The 16,065-nt window shown below is 37.1% G+C and overlaps 1 protein-coding gene across 1 annotated transcript in view; it reads left to right on the top strand.

The window, feature by feature from the left end:
- Flt1 (fms related receptor tyrosine kinase 1) overlaps positions 1-16,065 on the top strand; it is a 175,427-nt gene that overhangs the window by 42,040 nt on the left and 117,322 nt on the right. The window contains exons 4-6 of the mRNA XM_046454099.1: positions 11,617-11,741; positions 15,360-15,522; positions 15,626-15,762. Of these exons, the coding sequence (XP_046310055.1) occupies positions 11,617-11,741; positions 15,360-15,522; positions 15,626-15,762 (425 nt within the window). The remainder of the gene's footprint in view (positions 1-11,616; positions 11,742-15,359; positions 15,523-15,625; positions 15,763-16,065) is intronic.

Below are 16,065 nucleotides of genomic sequence, written 5' to 3'. Positions count from 1 at the left end.
ACTGCCACCAATACCAATCCTACAGTCTTCCCTCCAGTTCCTCCACTCATTTTCCTTCCTTGCCTGGCCCCAGAGGGACATCAGTATAGAATACTCCATACCTAGTGTGAACATTTCAAATGAGTTCAAACAAATCATGTTTGGGGAACAGAACAGTGCCTATCCTGTGTTCTAGATGAGGAAGCTGAGGCCCAGAGAGTCCCCCAGTGGCAGAGGTCATCAGCATAGCACCTCCATGAACTCTGGCTCCCAACTTCCCCTGCTTATGAGCAGGAAGTAGGGGCTGTCCTGATGGAATTCATGGAGGCTCTTCTCCAGGAGACCCAGTGTCCCAACGAGAGACTCTGACAAAACCTCCCCTGCCTTTGAGAGGGGATGTCCTCTCTAATCTCCATGAACCAAACAGGGCTGGTGCTCATTTGGCTGTTAGTTCTGAGGTGGTCATCACAAAGTCTCTCCTAGAGGCCCCAAAACCTTAGAGCAGAGAGCTAAGAAGGGATCCTGTGACTCAAGCTCAGTTCAAATCGTGGAACTTATCAGTCTATTTTTTTCACATTGCTAGGTTCCATCAGGAAGTTTCATGTTACCTCTGTCTTGGGGCCATCACTTCTGTCCCACTAGGTGTGGGCAATTGAAGGTGTAATTGTTCCCAAGATATTCAGGAAGAGCAGGGTCAGATTTTGGTGTGGTGAATATAGTCTGGTCCAGGATTAGGAAACCCAAATTCAGGTTTGGCTTGGCCATCACTAGTCTTCCTGTGCTGTGGAAGGTCTCTCCTCTCTGGTACTCAGCATCCTCATGAGATGCAGTCTTCAGACATCCTAAAAGTCCCTTATTCTTATTTTATGACTCAGAGGAATCATAGAACTTGGAACATGACCAAAAATCTTGCCAGTAGAAGAGTTATAGCAGTTTATTACAGATGCTTGTTTTTCCTTTCCTTCCTCCTTCATTTGTTTCATTTTCCTTCCTCCCTTTCTTTTTCATTCTTTCCTTCCTCACTCTCCTTTCTTCCTCTCCTCTCCTCTCTCTAATGCCTAAACTGACGAAGTTGGAAGATCTGACTGAGGTCAGTCATCTGGAGAGAAGGACACAGAAATCTACCAACTGCGGTTCGTGTGAATACCTGAGGGGCACAGAAAACCAGGGACTTTCTTGACCTGACAGTTTATCAAGCTTACCATCTATCCAGCATTTCACTCTCACTAAAACCTTCAAGTGACCTACAGTTTAGCTATAAATTTTAAAAATGATGTCCCTACCCCTCTTTAAGGCAAAATTTACTGTTTACTCTTTCCTCTAATCAATATGAACAATCCTGGTGGGAGGTGTTGTGCAGGTGTTGTCTATGCAGCTAGACCATAAGAACCTTGAGTCCCTGGCCTGGGCCTGATGCACACTGCCAGGTACATAATACATTCTAATTCCCCCCTTTTTTCCCCTGCCCGCCTCATCTGATGTCCTTTCCATAAACATCTGTTGATTGTGTGCTATGTGGGGTAGGGTGATAGATTATCCTGATCCCCTGAAGCTAGAGCCCCCATTCCAAGGGGCAAATTCATAGAGGCAGGAAAGAGGCTGAGGCATCATCCTCGTTCTTTTCTCTCTTGACCCTTCCCTTTTCTCTTCTCCTGCTGTTCCATCCACTGTGATAAGCAAGGCAATAAGGCTTCTAAGCAAAAATCACATCTGAAGAAAGGTAGGTAGTAAGTAAAGAGCTTTGTTATCTTTGTTGCTTCTTATTTTGTGGTACACATATAATCTGTTTTTTAAATATTTTAGGATAGCAACTTGAATCTAAAACACAATGGCCTTTCTCTGTTTACCTTGCTCTAACAGAAATATTTTTGTAAGGTCTCAGTGGCAGAAATGGGCAATTAATATTCCTTGGTCACTACTTTTGAATCTGGGTACTGATCCACCAGTAGTGATGACAATTGTTATGTGATACTCATTTAGATGACCAGGATAAATTACCAGAAAATACTGAATTGCATGTTCCATGTGGAATGAACTACTCAGAAGAACCCATAAAGTGAAGAGTTGTCCCTGGAAGATATCCAGAAATTATTCCAGCTCAGAAAACAGTAGGTCACTATTTCTAAGAAAGAGCCCAAAGTTTTGTTTTCTTTCAAAATAAGTTTTTATTGGGATGTAATTCACATACCATACAATTCACCTATTTAAAATGTAAATTCAGTGGTTTTTAGCATATTAACAGATACATGCAACCAGCAATTTCACAACATTTCATTATCGCAAAAACTCTTTGACTCTCACTCAGTGTCACCTCCACTGCCATGGTCCTCCAGCCCTGAGCAACTGCTTATTTCTTCTCAGTTCCTATAGATTTGTCTCTTCTGGACATTTTACATAAGTAGAATCATACAATATATGGTCTTCTGTGACTGGCTTCTTTTTACTCAGCATATTTTTGAATCATCTGTTATATTGTGTATCAGTCCTTCACTTCTTTCTATTGTTGAATAATAGTCTACTATATAGATAAGCTCATTTTAGCTATCTGTTTATTAGTTGAATGACATTTGGGATGTTTCTACTTTTTGACTTTTTAAAATAATGTTTTAATAAACGTTGCATGCAAGCTTTTGTGTCGACATAAGTTTTCATTTTCTTGTATAACCAGGAGTGGAACTTCTGGGTCATATGGTAACCCTATGTTTATTTGAGGAACTTCCAGATTGTTTTCCAATGTGTTTGCACCATCAGCAATGGATGAAGGCTCTGATTTATCTATGCCCTTGCCAACACATGTCATTGTATCTTTTTTTTTTTTTTTACGACACCCACTTTAGTGGGTATGAAGTGTAATCTCATTATGGTTCTCATTAGTATTTTCCTAGTGGCTCATGATGTTGGACATCTTTTTATGGGTTTATTGATCCTTTGATTTTGTCTCTGGAAAAACGTCTGTTCAGATCCCTTTCCCATTTTTAAATTGTGTTATTTGTTTTTACTATCAAGTTGCAAGAGGTCTTAAATTATTACTACTTTACATATGTTGTAAATACATTTATATATTCTAGAGATATGAAACACATCTAGATTTATATATTCTAAATATAGCTATTATACAACTATATTTTTAAAATATATATGGGTATATATAACTATTTTCTTCATTCTTGATATAAGCACCCTAGCAGATACATAATTTGCAAATTATTGTCTCCTATTCTTTGGGCTATCTTTTCAATTTCTGGATAATATTCTTAAAAGCACACAAGTTTTTAATTTTGATAAAGTCCAATTTGTCATTTTTTTCTTTTATTGTTTATAGTTTTGATATCATAGGATAATTTAACTCTGATTTCTTTTAAGAGATTTAGAGTTACCTCTCATAGTTAAGTCTTTGATCTATTTCTGGTTAATATTTATATATGGTGTTGTATAAGGGTCCAACTCCATTTTTGCATGTGGAGTTGTTCTAGCAACATTTATTGAAAAGATTATGCTTTTCCCATTGAATGGTCTTGTTGGAAATCAGTTGACCTGGGTTTATTTCTGGACTCTCAGTTCTATCCCATTGATCTCTAAATCTGTCTTGATAACTGTTGCTTATAGTTTTATTTATTTGTTATTTGTTATTTTTTGGTACTGGGGACTGAACTCAAGGGTTCTTTACCACTGAACTTTTTTCAGACAGGGTTATTAGTAATACCAAGGTATCACAAGAAATCAAAAACATGCTCAGAAATGGGTCAGCAAAGCAAATTTTACTTCTGCGAGAAGGGTGTACTACCAAAACTTGGCTAGCAAGTGCTTTGGGGAGGTAGTCCACCTGCTTTTATCCCTAATGCAGTGCTTCCCCTTACCCTGATAGGAGGAGCTCAGGGTTACAATCTACATGATTAGCTAATTTTAAAATTGGGACAGACAAAGGGAAAGGCTATACTTAAAAATGGTTACTTGGATCTTTACATCCCAGTTAAAATTAAATACTGTTTCTGAAAATGGACCATCTAACTTTCTGTTTCTCGCAGGGTCTCACTGAGTTGTTTAGGGCCTATGTTGCTATGGCTGACCTGAAACTTGTGATCTTCCTCCCTTAGTCTCTCAAGTTACTGTACCACCATGCCTGGTGTTATTGTTTATAGTTTTAGTTTAGAAACTGAGATATATTGAGTCCTCCAATTTTATTATTCTTTTCCCAGATTATTTTGTCTATTCTGGTCTCTGGCAATCATCTAGAATTTTAGAATCACTGTCAACTTCTACAAAGAAGTTAGCTGAAATTCTGATAAGGATTGCATTGCAGTAGATCACTTTTGCAAGTACTGACATCTTAACAATATTGTCTTCCAAACCACAAATGTGGGACATTATCCCAATTATTTACATCTTCTTTAATTTCTTTCACAATGTTTTCCAAAGTGTAAATTTTGCACTTCTTTTGTTTAGTACTAAGTACTTTATTCTTTTTGATGCTGTTGAAAACAGAATTGTTTTTATAAATTCATTTTCAAATTGTTCATTGCAAGTTGTAGAAATATGATTCATTTTTATATATTTATCTTATATCTTGTAATCTTAGGATTTTCTTTATACAAGACCATGTTATCCAAAAATAAAGACTGTTTTCCAAAGCATATCAGATTAGGCCCTGACTTCCTTAATAAGACTTCTATAATGCAAGAATTAAAATCAAGAATCAATAAACAAGATGGATTCAAACGAAAAAGCTTCTTATCAGCCAAAAGAAATAATCAGTGAGATGAACAGAGAGCCTACATTTTGGGAGCAAATTTTTACCACATGCACATCAGATAGAGTACTAATATCTAGAGAATATAAAGAAGTAAAAAATCTAACACCAAAATAAATAAATAAATAACCCAATCAATAAATGGGCCAAGGAACTGAACAAAAAACTTCTCAGAAGATGATATACAATCAATCAACAAATTTATGAAAAAATGTTCAACATCTCTAGCAATTAGAGAAATGCAAATCAAAACTACTCTAAGATTTCATCTCACTCCAGTCAGAATGGCAGCTATTAAGAATACAATCAATAAATGTTGGCAAGGATGTGGGGGAAAAGGCACACTCATACATTGCTGGTGGGACTGCAAATTGGTGCAGATTTTTCCATTTTTCCAATATGGAAAGCAGTATGGAGATTCCTTGGAAAACTGGGAATGGAACCACCATTTGACCCAGCTATCCCTCTCCTCAGTCTTTACCCAAAGGACTTAAAAGCAGCATACTACAGGAATACAGTCACATCAATGTTTATTGCAGCATAATTCACAATAGCTAAACTGTGGAACCAAACTAGATGCCCTTCAGTAGATAAATGGATAAAGAAAATGGGTTACATATACACAATGGAATATTATTCATCATTAAAAGGTAATAAAATCATGGCATTTGCAGGTAAATGGATGGAGTTGGAGAATATAATGCTAAGTCAAGTTAGCCAATCACAAAAAAACAAATGCCCAATGTTTTTTCTGATTTAAGGATGATGATTCATAATGGGGTTGGGGGTGGGTATGGGAGGATTAGATGAACTCTAGATAGGGGAAAGGAGAGGGAAGGGAAGGGAGGGGGCATGAGGGTAGGAAAGACAGTGGAATGAGATGGACATCATTACCCTAAATACATGAAGACACAAATGGCATGTATGAAGACACAAATGTACACTTTGTGTATAACCAGATATGAAAAATTGTGCTCTATATGTATACTATGAATTGTAATACATTCTGCTGTCATATATAACAAATTAAATTTTTTTAAAAATCCAGCTGATTTCATGATTAAAACATTCAGCAAACTAGGAACAGAATAGAACTTTCTCAAACTGATAAATTACACTTAAAAAACAAAACAAAAACAGAAAACAAAACCCCACAGCTAACACCATACTTAACAGTGAAATACTGAATGTTTTTCCCCTAATATCAGGAACAAGACAGGATTTTTTATCTCTATCAGTTCTACTATACTAGAGGGTCTAGCCATGGCAGTTAGACAAGAAAAAGAAGTAAAGGTTATCAGGATTGGAAAGATTTGGGCCTACTTTCTAATAGGAGCAGTATCTCTGGTTTAATTCCTAGGCCCTTGATCCACTTTGAGTTGAGTTTTATGCATGGTGAGAGATAGGTGTTTAATTTCATTTTGTTGCATATGGATTCCTAGTTTTCCCTGCACCATTTGTTGAATAGGCTATCTTTTCTCCAATGTATGCTTTTGGAGGCTTTGTCTAATATAAGATAACTGTAGTTATGTGGGTTTGATCAGTTAGATTTTATAAAATACTTTCTATACCTATTGTGATAATCATGTGGTTTTTGGTTTTTGCTCTATTGATATGGTATATTAATTACATTGATTGCTATTGAGATGTCAAACCAGTCTTCTTGTATTCCTGGGACAAATTCCCCTTGGTCACTGTGCATAATGCTTTTTACATGTTCCTGGATTTAATTTACTACTTTGTTGTTCTTGTTGTTCCTATATCCATATACTACTCTGTAGTTTTCTTGTAATGTTTTTTTAGTTTCGGTATCAGTAATTCTGGCCTCATGGAATGAATTCAGAAGTTCTCCTTACTCTTCCTATTTTTTGGAATGATTTGTGAAAAATTAGTATTATCTCTTTCAGTTTGGTAGAATTCACTTGCCATTTGGGCCTCAGCTTTACCCTGTGAGCAGTTTTTTGTTTTGTTTTGAAATTACAAATTTGATCTCTTATTATAGATCTGATTGGGTTGTCTATTTCTTATTGAATTAGTTACAGTAGTTTGTGTCTTTCTAGGAATTTATCCACTTCATCTGTTATATAATTTATTGGCATACAATTATATTACTTTATAATACTTTTTGCTTTAGTAATGTCAGTAGTAATATTCACTGTTTCACTTCTGATTCTAGTAATTCACGTCTTCCCTCTTTTTTTTCTTGGCTTATCTGACAACTTTGTCACTTGTGTTTGTTTCCAAAGAATCAGCTTTTTGTTTACTGTTTTTCTCTATTATTATTTTTCTCTTTAGTTTCTACTCTAACATATCATTTTCTCCCTTTTCCTTGCTTTAGACTTAGTATGCTATTCTTACCAACATCCGAAGGTAAAAGGTTAGATTATTGATTTGAGATCTTTCTTCTTTTTTAATAGAGACATTTGCATGTGAATTTCTCTCTAATTACCGTTTAGCTTCATCCCAAAAGTTTTGCCATGTTGTTTTCATTTTCATTCATTTCAAAGCATTTTCTAATTTTCCTTGTGATTTCTTCTTTGACCACTAGTTATTTGTTATTTAATTTCTACATTTTTGAGAGTTTCCCAAGTTTCTTCCTGTTATTTGTTTCTAATTTAATTCCACTATAGACAGACAACATACTTTGTTATTATTTATTCTTTAAAATTTATTACATTTGTTTTATGACCTAGCATATGCTATGTCCCTGAGAATGTTTCATGTGTACTGGAGAAAAGTGTATACTGCTGTGATGGGAAGACTATTCTAGAGATCATTGTCAGGTATAGTTGGTTGACAGTATTATTCAAATTATCTATTCCCTTTTGATTTCCTGTCTTGTTGTTCTATTCATTATTGAAAGAGGGTACTATAATCTCCATTTTTATTGTTGAACTGCCTATTTCTTCCTTCAACTCTCTGTTTTTGCTTCATGTAGTTTTGATGTTCTGTTGTTAGGTATGTATGTTTTTAATTGTTATATATTTCTCATGGATTGACCCCCTTATTCTTATTAAATTTTCTTTTTTATCTTTACTAACATTTTAAAGTCTATTTTGCCTGATGTTAGTATAGCGACTATAGCTTTGTTGCAATTGCTTCAAAACTCTGTTTGGAATTGTCAAAAGTTTCGATGGACAGTATGAGTCAGTATAGAACTTGCCTCTCTTTTCCTTTTTTTTTTTGGGGGGGGCACTTATATTTCAAATGAAATATTTCACTAATTGACAACATGCCCTTGAGTATTAAGGATGATCCATTGCATAAAGATGGAACTGTCTAGATGGAACTGTCTTCATGGGACTGGTTAATGAGTTTTTATCCTCTCCATTTCATCCTCAATAAATGAAATAATATTCATCCTCAATAAATGAAATAATATTCACCCTCAATAAATGAAGTAGTTTGTGTCTTTCTAGGAATTTACACATCTTTCTTAAAGTAACTAAGAATCCTCATGACTAGGACTTGGAGGTAAGGAAAATGAAAATTAAGGGAAAGGAAATCTGGGAAAAGTTTATAAAGATCATAAAAATGTAAATGTGCTAGAAAATAAGATATTTACTCTTGAACCCTTCTGAGTCAAAAATATCCTTAAATTTCAGGAGTCATTCATGTGCTCTGAACCCAGCAGTATTCCCAGGTGATGCCAGTAGGAAACAGAATAGAATAAGGATGGCATGCTGGGGCCCTGATGCTTCTTAATGTGCCCATGACTGCAGATTTCAAAAGGAAAAAACACATTTTAAAAATAGACATAATTCCATTCTGAGCAAGGGTCCCTGTTTGATCTTTCCCTGTGTCCAAGCACACTTCTTGTCCTGAAGGATAAGTGACAGTCCAGATACTCCCATTGGGTGAAAAAACCTCATATTCTATGCCAGTTTCCTGTTACTGCTTTGAGCTCTAAGAATTGCTACCCTCTGTGTGACCTTTACCTAGCTGTGTGTTGGCTTGCATCCCTGGTGACAGTGTGTCTGAGCTGCCAGTATACTGGCAATCTTTGGAGCAGGTCTTCCTCACTCGTTTAACAACCAGCCAATTTGGTCTCAGGAAACCACTCTGCAGTTGTAGCTGGGTTCAAAAGTCATTTTTAATTTTGTGACAAAAACAAATGTGCCCTACGGGAGTAGTAAGTGGTTTTACTGGTGATATTAATGGAACCATGACCTCTTCTGTATCTATGGTCCTACAAAACAAAATATGTTTGTATTATGTCAGACAAGTTCTTTCTTAGCCCTTCCTTGAAGCAACTGCAGAGGAAGTATACTATTAATAAGCCAGAGAGTAGTGGGGTGTGTGTGTGTGTGTGTGTGTGTGTGTCTACAGTCATAAGCTCATCTACAAACACAGTGGATTTATAATGACACCACTGTCATAAAAATCATGTGGTTTGAATTGTGTTTGAATGAACATAAATCACTGAAGTTCTGACATCTTTGAACAGAACTCTTATGGGCCCAGTGCTGAAACTGAAGTTGGCTTTTATTTTAATTACTTGCTTATTTATTTGCAGTACTGGGATGAAACCCAGGGGTACTTTACCACCCAGCTCTTTTTATTTTGAGACAGGATCTTCCTAAATTGTCCAAGCTGGATTGTAAGTTGAATTTTCGATCCTCCTACCTTAGCTTCCCAAGTAGCTGGGATTACAGGCATGTACCACTTGGACCAGTTTGGGATTGGCCAACAGCAGTGGTAAAATTTAAGTGTTTAGGGATCCAAAGAGACAAAGGGGAAGAAGAAACTCAAGGCTTATCAAATTAGCCACTCTAATTTTCATTTGGAATTAGCATTTCACTAGCCTAAAAATGACTCTACTGATGTTTACTATTTCCTGTAGGAACTTTTAATGCCAGTGTCCTTTGTTTTTCAACATTTTCATGGTTGTTTAAGGAGACAATAAATTAAATATGAAGGATTTACAGTTTAGTTGAATGAATTAAACCATTTCCTGGTGTTTGTGTTTACCTTGGGAGTCACAAAGGAGACAAAAATGTAGACTCACAGGAGGAAGGAAAGGAATGATCAAATCCCAATAGTTCCTAACTGAATGTCTAGCTCAGCAACTTTATTTAGAGGAAGAATTTAATGCTGATAAGAAACCCTTGCTTCCAATTAATTAGCTTTTCCTATATGCATATGTTCTACACACATTGAAAATTCCTAATAAACATACAACTTTATTAATCCTCACAGTTAATGTCTCATTCTATTATAGAAGACAAACTAAATCAAATGCAAAAATGTATACATTTTCTTAAGTTAAAACATACTTTATAATTTGTTTTAACTTTAATTGATTACTATTGTAAAATAATACAAAATCATTCTAGAAGAGCTACCACCAAAGATAATCATAGATAACATTTTAGTGTATTTGCTTCTAGTCTTTTCTATGCCAGCATGCGTCTGAAGTCAAGGTGTTTTCAAGGACAAGCCCATTCTGACACTTGTTGAATAAAACATCCTTGTCTCTTGCTACCCTCTGGTGGTTTCCCTCCAATCCATGGCATTCCTTGGCTTACAGATGTCACATCAGTTCCCATCTTTGTCCTTAGATGGCCATCTTATAAAGGATGCCAGTCATATTAGATTAGGGGCCCACTCTGCTTAGCGTACTTAAGTACATTTCAGCAACCCTATTTCCAAATCAGGTTACTTCAGAAGCATGGGGTGTGGGGGAATTAGAACTTCAAACATATCTTTTGTTATTGTTCTGGGGGGCACAACTCAACCCCTAATAATCAGTGTGGCCACCATCTGTTGTTCTAGGCAACCACTGCCTGACGACTTTTCTTGTTTCTTCCCGATTCATTCTCCATTCAGCATTAAGAATTTCCTAACTGATTGATCTGAGAGGACCAGTAGGCAGGTGAAAGCCTGGCTGGTTCTTTCGGGTCGAAATGGAGAAAGTTTACTCTGGGCATGTAAGGCTGGAGCCAAAGTGGGAGAATCAGAACACAGTGATTACAGAAGAGATGGCTGGCTGCGGGGGATTCCTGAGGGCAAGGGCAAGGGCAAGGTGGACAGTGAGAATGTTTCTAAAAGCATCTGATGTTCATTCTGGTTGGAGGAGGGGGCGGGGCGGGAGGGATGATTTATAGGAAAGCTAAACAGGAGGTTTGAATCCTCTTTGCCTTTGAGATGGGCCAAATGCCACACTTAAAAGGAGGAATTTTGGTAAAAATTTGAAGTCTTCCAGACCTCTCTGCAGGGACTTGCATATATTTTGCTCTTAGTAGATAAGAAGTACATACTAAAGAAACAGATCTAATATGCATACGAAATAAATGCAGTTTTCAACACTGTTTCTCACACTTTGTACCCTCCCCCTAAGCAGCTCAGATTTTCTTATTCATTATTCATTATCAAGAAAGGTCTAGAAAATCTTTAAATCATGCTTCTATCATCCAATGATAATCCTCTAACCAATTACACTTCTGCATCATCTCTAACTCCAAAGGGAATTAACTTTCCACACTGCACCTGTGGCTTTGAGTTGTCACAAAGGCTCTGGAGGGTGCTTCCTGGAGAACTTAGCATAGCTGTGGTAAGAACAGTCTCCTTTCTCTCTCACTGTACTTCTATAGCTTTACCCCACAGCAGTCCCCCATATCTCACTTGCATGTTAGGATATCAGAGCAATCCAATTGAAAGCCAACAACTGAATAAGAAATTTGGTTTTATTAGGCAAACTTTCCTTTTCTGGGCAGAAACACAGAAGTCCAAATTCAGAGACAAAAGAGATTTAGGAATTACTTTAAGGGGAGTATGGTGTATCCTTGATTGTGTGTTGAGTACCTCACCAACTACAGTGTCTACATGTTTCTATTTCAATCACTTTTATGTTTTTTTTTTAAACTGTGGGTTTTTGGTTTTTTTTTCAGATATAGGTAGACCTTTCATAGAGATGTACAGTGAAATACCTAAAGTTGTATATATGAAGGAAGGAAGGCAGCTTGTCATTCCCTGCCGGGTTACGTCGCCTAACATCACTGTTACCCTAAAAAAGGTAAAACTGGGCAATGCTACTCTCAAGAGTGTTTTTATTGCAAATGAGTATAATAAAGTTTTAATCACTTTCTCTCTCTGAAACAATTTTCTTAGATATTTGGGCTTCTCAGTGGACTTATCTATAGTATCCTTTTACTACAAAATACTATTAGTTTATACCTGTACATGCTTTTAATTTTTAAGTAGGATAAAATAATAATTTCTTAAGCACAAATCTACATAAATAATGAAAGAACTAAAATCATGGAGCTTTTAATATACATTCGTAAGTCCAAATGTATGCAAATGTGAGAAAAGCCAATTCTATTGCTTGTACAAATTAATGACTTGCCAGTGGTTCATCAAGATCAATGCTGAAGACAGACTGTCAGCAGGGTGCCTAATTCTCCAGGCAGTGACATGCTCTTGCTTCATGCCATGAAGCCATCACCACATTTGGTTTAAAGTTGAGGAGTTCCTGGTGACCAAAAGAAAAGCTTACCTCATGCTGGGTACCCAAATTTAGCCTTTTATTAAAAAAAAAGGGGGGGGGGAATCCATCCATGGGACTTTTCTTTATATTATGCTGAAAGCTGTAAAAGAGATTTAGAGTGGAATCCAGTAAAGACAAGCTTCAATGTGACATTCTAGCTAATTCATCAGTAATTAGAATTAGGAGTATACTAGAACTATGGACTGGATAAAAACTCCCCAAATGAAAGCTGTACCAAATCCTGAAAGCTTAGAGCTTTTAAGATTAAACCCCCAATGCAGCAACTCACATTGTTCACCACATAGCAGGTACTCCAAAAGTGTTTGGTGGTAGTGGTGGGGAAGTTGAAAGTATTCAAGTTGTGAGTCTCGTATCACCTATTAACGCTGAGTCCTGAAGTGTGATGAGGTATCTCCTTGACTTTCTTATATTCCTAACTCAACTTAAGCCCTCAATGTAGTCCATCAAAGTCAGATTTTGGCCTCCATTATATCTGTGTCCCATTGCCAGTAAATATAAAAATCACTGGATATCACACCAGAGAAGTCTAACTCCTCAACTGATCTAGAAAATATTGGGGACTACTGGCCATACTAAGCATTACAGCCAAAATTCTGACTTCCCATTTAGGTATCCCTGCCCAGAAATTTCTTGAGGCTGCCATCTCCCTGTCTACTTGTGTGTCTCATATGACATCCACCCTTCCTACGTAATGGTTTAGTTTGCATAAGAGAAAGGAGAACTAGAGCTACTCAGAGCAGAGGCTGGTGCCACACTACCACTAACCTACTGGCCAACCAAATGACCCAACCTCTGTCCACCTCAGTAACCCCATTTGATGGGTGGGGTGATTACAGTGGTACTGCCTTGCAGGTTGTTAGGAAGACCAAATAAGGCAATATATGGAAAGTATTTAGACCAGTGTCTGACACAAGACATGCCCAATTAAAGGGTCCGCTGCTAGTATTGTTTATTTTTAATTTTAATATTCAATACTTGATTTATTACCAAGTCATGTTTTCAGCTGCATGGCATTACACCTCTTGGTCTAAGATAATAATTGCTACATGATCAACATGTAGGAGAAAACCATGGGGAGCCACGCATGATGGCACCTGCCTATAATCCCAGCAACTAAGAGGCTGAGGCAAGAGGACTGCAAGTTGGAGGCCACCCTGGGCAATTTGGTTACAGGAATAGGGAAACTTTGCTCTTTCATTCAGACCCTAATGGAGATGGGTTTCCTGTCACAGGTAGAGCAAAACTAAGTTATTTACTCTGTTTTACTACCTAAGATCTATTATGCACAATTTTTTAAAAATTGAGGGAGACAGAAAAGGATAAAATTCTAACCAATTTTGGTTTGGCATATGCTAAACACAGAAAATATTCTAACTTATTACATATCTATGCTGATGTAAAATTAACATCTTTTCCTTCTGTTTCTCTTATCACCTCTTTTCTTCTAATTCACTGCCCCCTACTTCCCTGTGAACCACTGTTAGGTAGAAGCAGGTAGCCCTGCCCAGAAATTTCTTGAGGTTGCCATCTGCCTGTCTACTTGTGTGTCTCATGACATGCAGCAATGACCAGAGCTGATGGGCTGCGCAATCAATTACTGTTTTCCCTCTTGTCAGCAGAAAACAGTTACTTTCTCAGTGGAATAATATTAGTGGAGGCAACAATATGAAAAACTTTAAAAGAAATGTTAATATATTTTTAAGTTATACTGAGGAAATCCATCAGCAAACCTTTCTTAGATTCAGCACATACTTATTTTCACTTATTTTAAAAGTATCATAGATTTAAATTCTGAGTTTTCTTCCCCTTGTTTGTGCCAAATTAGAATACAAGGTCCTTTCCCCCACTGAATGTAGAGCATTCTTAAGCTAACAGGTAGAATCTTGATTTTCTAGAACATGAAAGGAATTTTTCAATTGATTTCAGTTCTTCATAAACAGGATGTAATTAACTATAAGCAACATTGACAACAAATACCAATGTAGATACATATACTGGAAGAGAGAGACACAAATGACTTCTGGACTAGAAATTTCTTCCATTGGATCACAAGTCCAGATTCACAGCTTCAACAAGCAACATAAATACTTGATAAGGGGAGAGAGAGGGGGATGTCAGATATGCCATTTGAGAGGAGACAGAAAAGATTTCAAACATCTTTATGGAAGTTATTAGATATTTCCTTCATAGTCTGTTGGGAGAAGGTAATCTGATTTTTTCCACTTTGCCAAACTGGGGACAAGTAATCATGGTAGTATATACCTCTAAAATTGGGCTGGCAACTTGGCATCTAAGGAATTTGGCTAGCCAGCCTATGGAGCAATGACCCCATTCTCCCTGCTGGAGTGTTTAATTTAAATATTAAGTCTTGGAGTCTGGGAGTATTGTTCAGAGCAGAGCACCTACGTAACATACTCAAATTCCAGGTTCGATCCTCAGGACCACACACACATAAAACTCCTGTATATTGTAAGAAGGCTTGAGAATACTACTAAGAACTTGAGGTCACTCCATTTGTAATGGTTTCCCTGGCCTTCAGAGGCCATCCTCACTGTCAGTGGCTTCCCCTCTCAGAGGAAGAATTGACACCTCCTTGTGATGCAGCAGGACTCTCAGACTAACCCCAGCCAGTATAGCGTTAATTTACAAATCTTGGAGGATCTAGAACTATTAATAGTCCCTTTAGAGACAGCCATGTAAAATGGGAGAACAAAGTTATGACTTATGAAAAGATGAGAATAGCTCAGCAGCCCATTGAAAAATGCTAATTGGTTTCTCTGTTGAGTACAAAGCCAGTTTACTATCAAGATTCCCAGAGGCCAGAGAGTATGGTATGGGCTCCCATCAAAAGTCTGACATGACAGCGAGTTCTATCCTGGGTGGATGCAGGTTTTTGCCAAGTCTGAGAATATATTACCATTAATTACTATAATGTATCATAATACAAATGTATCTTGATGTATGAAAAAAAAAAAAAACACTAAAGAACCAACAAACAATCCAGAATTTTTACCTGTACTGTTTTTTCATTTTGGATGAAAATTATGTTTCCACTTACAGCCAAAGAAAATTTTGCCACAGTGCCAATGTGATTTTTTTTTAAGCATGTTTCTTCCTTTTCAGTTTCCATTTGATACTCTGATCCCTGATGGAAAAAGAATAACTTGGGACAGTAGGAAGGGCTTTATAATATCAAATGCAACATACAGAGAAATAGGGCTTCTGACCTGTGAAGCAACAGTCAATGGACATATGTATAAAACAAACTATCTCACACATCGGCAAAGTAAGTGATGCTCCAGGGGCATGAAACGTGAGCCAGAATGTTCTGTGGCTTCTCTGCCTAATGAAATCTTGATTTTTTAAAAACCTGTCTCTTCTGTTTTCAGCCAATACAATCACAGATGTCCAAATAAGCACACCAAGCCCAGTGAAATTACTTAGTGGTCACACCCTCACCCTCAACTGTACTGCTACCACTGCACTGAACACAAGAGTTCAAATGACCTGGAGTTACCCTGATAAAGTGAGTAACCCATTTCTTTATTTCTTCTACTGCACACTATTCATTTTTACCAAGTAAAACCCCACTGGGTTTTTGAGGTGAGAAAATTCTGACTCCTGTGGCAGTTGTTGGTCAATAAAGAAGCTTTGAGCTTGGACTGGGTGCTTTCCTTGCCTGGCATTCATCAGTGTGTTGTGCATAGATACCGTCTTTTGATGTCTAGGGGTTTGTTTTGAAGTGTGTTGGGTGCTGTTCCTATTGCATGTTTCTGGGTGGAAAAGGGGATTGTTTTGTCCCTGGAAACAATTCTTTAGGATTTAAAGA

Source organism: Marmota monax, unplaced genomic scaffold (genome assembly GCF_021218885.2).
Source record: "Marmota monax isolate L192 unplaced genomic scaffold, Marmota_monax_Labrador192_F-V1.1 WCK01_AAM20220418_F8-fsc00011, whole genome shotgun sequence".
In the NCBI taxonomy this organism is placed as follows: domain Eukaryota; kingdom Metazoa; phylum Chordata; class Mammalia; order Rodentia; family Sciuridae; genus Marmota; species Marmota monax.
This window is presented reverse-complemented; position numbering and strand designations above follow the sequence as displayed.